The following is a 3,438-nucleotide window of genomic DNA, read 5'->3' as shown; positions in this document are numbered from 1 at the left end:
AGATAGATCTAGCCTAAGTATATATATATATATATATGTGTGTGTGTGTGTGTGTGTGTTGTATTTTATATAATATTATTAACAATGTTTTGTTTGAAACAAATATTGTAGCTGTTTTAGGATGGCCACAATCCACACAGGCCCTGATCAGACAAGTCTTTATTTTGTTAGTTTAGTCAGAATTAAACTCTATTTTTATCAAACTGAGGTTGTTCAAAGAGCTACCTACAAGAGGTAACATTGATTGTTTCCAACTCTTTCTTTAAAGATCAGAAATACAAATGGTGATCTCTTCATGAAAATGGATTTATTACTCTCCTCCTCCTTAAGTTGAATGTGTTACAGTAACTTTCATTCAACCTTTAATTAAACAGATAAGTCACATTGAGCCTAGAAACTGGGGAGAGAGACTTGTTACGTTTGAGTTCCCTAAAAAAACGGGCTCATTAGTTTTAGGTTTACTTCATAAAATATGTTCAGAACATAGGATACAAAGATTTTTATTTTATAAACCTTAGCCCTAAATTAGTTTTAAAAACTGAAAGAATTTTTAAATAAAACTTCATGCATACTTTGAACAGCAAATTTACACACAAAATAAAAAATATATTGAAACACAGCAGATATAATATTGGCACCCTAAGCAGTCAGATTGTACTTTTTGCTGCTAATGCTACGTCAGAATTAAGGGTTTGAAATCTCAAGGCGTGTGTGATGAAGGGCCAGCATGGATTTCATGGCCACAGCCAAATGTAACTTTAACTCACTGGCCTTTTTGCACAAGTTCAACTGTCCATTTGTAGAAGTGAAACACTGCAAGTCCTTCCTCATTCACTGATTACTAGAAAACACAACCTGTTAAGTAGAGCAGCAGCTGCTGATTTCAGCTGAATGAATTTCCCTCTGTACACGAGAAAAGCTGAAAGAGCTCTGATCGTACCAGCTGAGCTCAGAGTTGCATACCTTCCAGATGTTTCAGCAGGGCCCTGCAGCTGTTCCCATGAGCAGAAATGAGCACGGTCTTCCCTTTCTGTATCTCTGGGACCACGATGCTGTTCCAGTAAGGCAGCAGCCTTTCCAGAACCTCCTTCAGACTCTCTGCTCGGGGAAGGTTCTCCTTCGGCACGTCACAAGTGGTATACCTGCGGTCGTTGTAGATTTCCTGATAGTACGGGTGGGATTCATCAATCGGGGGTGGAGTGATGTCAAAGCTCCTTCTCCACAGCTTCACCTTTTCCTCCCCGTGTTGTAGAGCCATCTCTGCCCGGTTGAGTCCAATCAGGGCTCCGTAGTGGCGTTCATTAAGTCTCCAAGACTTGACAACAGGGACCCACTCCTGACCCATAGCCTCCAGCACCAGCCACGCTGTCTGGATAGAGCGGCTGAGTATGGAGGTGAACACAATGTCAAACCTGTATCCCTGCTCCTTCAGGAGCCGGCCGCAGTCCTGGGCCTCCTTCACCCCATCTGGGCTCAGCTTTTGGTCCACCCAGCTGCAGAACCGGTTTTCCTTGTTCCAGGCCCCCTCGCCATGCCTCAGAAGAAAGAGTTTGTATTTGGACATCCGAAGCACTCGCAGCTAAAAACCTACACACATACAGCAGAAATGAGCATAAACATGATGTGCTTATTGAGAACAGTGCAGGTTTTTAACACAAGTCTGAAGTGGGCTCTGGAGTAACAGGGTTTCAATGAAGCAGAGCTAGATAAAGGTCAGAGGTGGTCTTAAAAAAGACCTGCTGGAGGAGGTTGGAGCACACCGGCTGCTAGACCCGACCTTACTTCTGAACTCAATATTACTGGTCTCTGTCTCACGCTAAGACAATAAACAGAACATCCACAAACAGCCATCATCACATAAGCTATTCTGCTGGATGATGGCTAAACGATGGGGGACTGACCGGCTTTATGATGCGTTCATGAGCCGAAACTAACAGAGGGGCCGGTGTCACAAAGCCAGAACTACGGGCACATGTTGAACTCAACCGGAAAATAATTAGGATAGAAAAAAACAAAACAAAATTAAATTATTCGTCTTACCCGGTGGGTGTTTAAAATCCGGTATAAATGTGGGTGTTGCCGCTCGTTGACAGAGCTCTGTAGGCCACAGCAACATCCTCGCGGAACGTGCATGACTGACGTATGAGTTGACCAATAGAAAATCAGTATTTTACACGTAGGCGTTACTGTTGGTGTGTTATGCCCATATTAGGATGTGCAGCAACGGCCGGTGTTGGGTTGGGCTCGCGCACGACGGAAGAGTGAGTAGCCTGGTCTTTGTAGTTCTCGCGTTGAAGAGGCGTTATAACGTGTACAGTACTGTACAGCGTTTTTACAGAACTTTCTGCCCAGATAAATGGAAGATACATCATGTATGTCCACCTGGTGCGTGGGGGTAAGACTGGAGAACGGTGGTCTGTGTCCTAGTGTCTAAAATGAAGCTAACCCAACCAAGTAGCTGTGTATCAGTCAGTTATGATGTAACTTTATTTTCAGTGAATTTACTAAATTTTAATGAAGTCAAAACATGTTCATCATAATTAACCAATCATATAGCACTTAATGCTATTGAATACATGCAATAAAGTAGGTTTGGTAATAAAGATTGGTGCTTAAGGACTTTTTTATATCAAAGTTGTGAAAGTATTTGCATTTTTGAGTCTGTGGATTTTTTTGACAAACATTTTTCTTTGCAAATTATATTACTGTTCAGGTTTTAAGTAATTATATTCACAAACATGAAAAATGCATATCTGAAATTCTATGAATACTCAAAAACAAAAAAAGTACAATAGATCAGGCCACAGTTTTGCTGTGAATGTGTGCGAAAGTGATTTGGGGAAAAATACAGGGGCAGAGCTAGAATTTTTTGCAAGAGGTGGCACAGGGGTGGCCAATGTTTTTTTTGTTTTTTTTTTTTTTACAGGGGGCATATACAAATAAAGAAAATTACTCAGTTTCTCCATCCTATTACCTAAATAACACAACTTTTGACAATTTTTTATGACCCATACAGTATGTGGCTCTCTTTGTCTGTCTCTCTCTGTGTCTGTCTATGTCGGTTTGTGTGTATTTGTGTGTGTGTGTGTCTGTCACACACTCTAACATTATGGCAACAAATATATATATATATATATATATATATATATATATATATATTTTTTTTTTTTTTAGCAAATTCAAGCACACAGGAGATCTTTGAGTGAAACACTAGAGATTTAATTTAACATAAATATTCACAATGTTACAAAATGTCTTTACAAAAAATATACAAAAAATATGTGTCAAATTTTGATTATTAGGTAGAAAATGTATATTTATTCAAACTATCTCTTGATAGAAACACCATTTTGGTCAGATTTGCACAGATGCAGGACATTATCTGCCCCCAAAATCCCTCGTCCATCTTCAGCAGCATTTTGTTTGATTGTCATATTT

At 39.8% G+C, this 3,438-nt stretch overlaps 1 protein-coding gene across 1 annotated transcript in view; it reads right to left on the bottom strand.

Annotated features, from left to right (window-relative positions):
• The window catches only part of bpgm (2,3-bisphosphoglycerate mutase), a 104,670-nt gene extending 102,579 nt beyond the window's left edge, over positions 1 to 2,091 (bottom strand). The window contains exons 1-2 of the mRNA XM_037683635.1: positions 2,041 to 2,091; positions 964 to 1,587 (exon numbers count right to left, since the gene is read on the bottom strand). Coding sequence (XP_037539563.1) covers positions 964 to 1,564 — 601 coding nt within the window. The 5' untranslated portion in view covers positions 1,565 to 1,587; positions 2,041 to 2,091. The remainder of the gene's footprint in view (positions 1 to 963; positions 1,588 to 2,040) is intronic.
• Positions 2,092 to 3,438: the final 1,347 nt, after the last annotated feature.

The sequence above is a fragment of the Nematolebias whitei genome, chromosome 10, assembly GCF_014905685.2.
Source record: "Nematolebias whitei isolate Nwh7 chromosome 10, NemWhi1, whole genome shotgun sequence".
In the NCBI taxonomy this organism is placed as follows: domain Eukaryota; kingdom Metazoa; phylum Chordata; class Actinopteri; order Cyprinodontiformes; family Rivulidae; genus Nematolebias; species Nematolebias whitei.
This window is presented reverse-complemented; position numbering and strand designations above follow the sequence as displayed.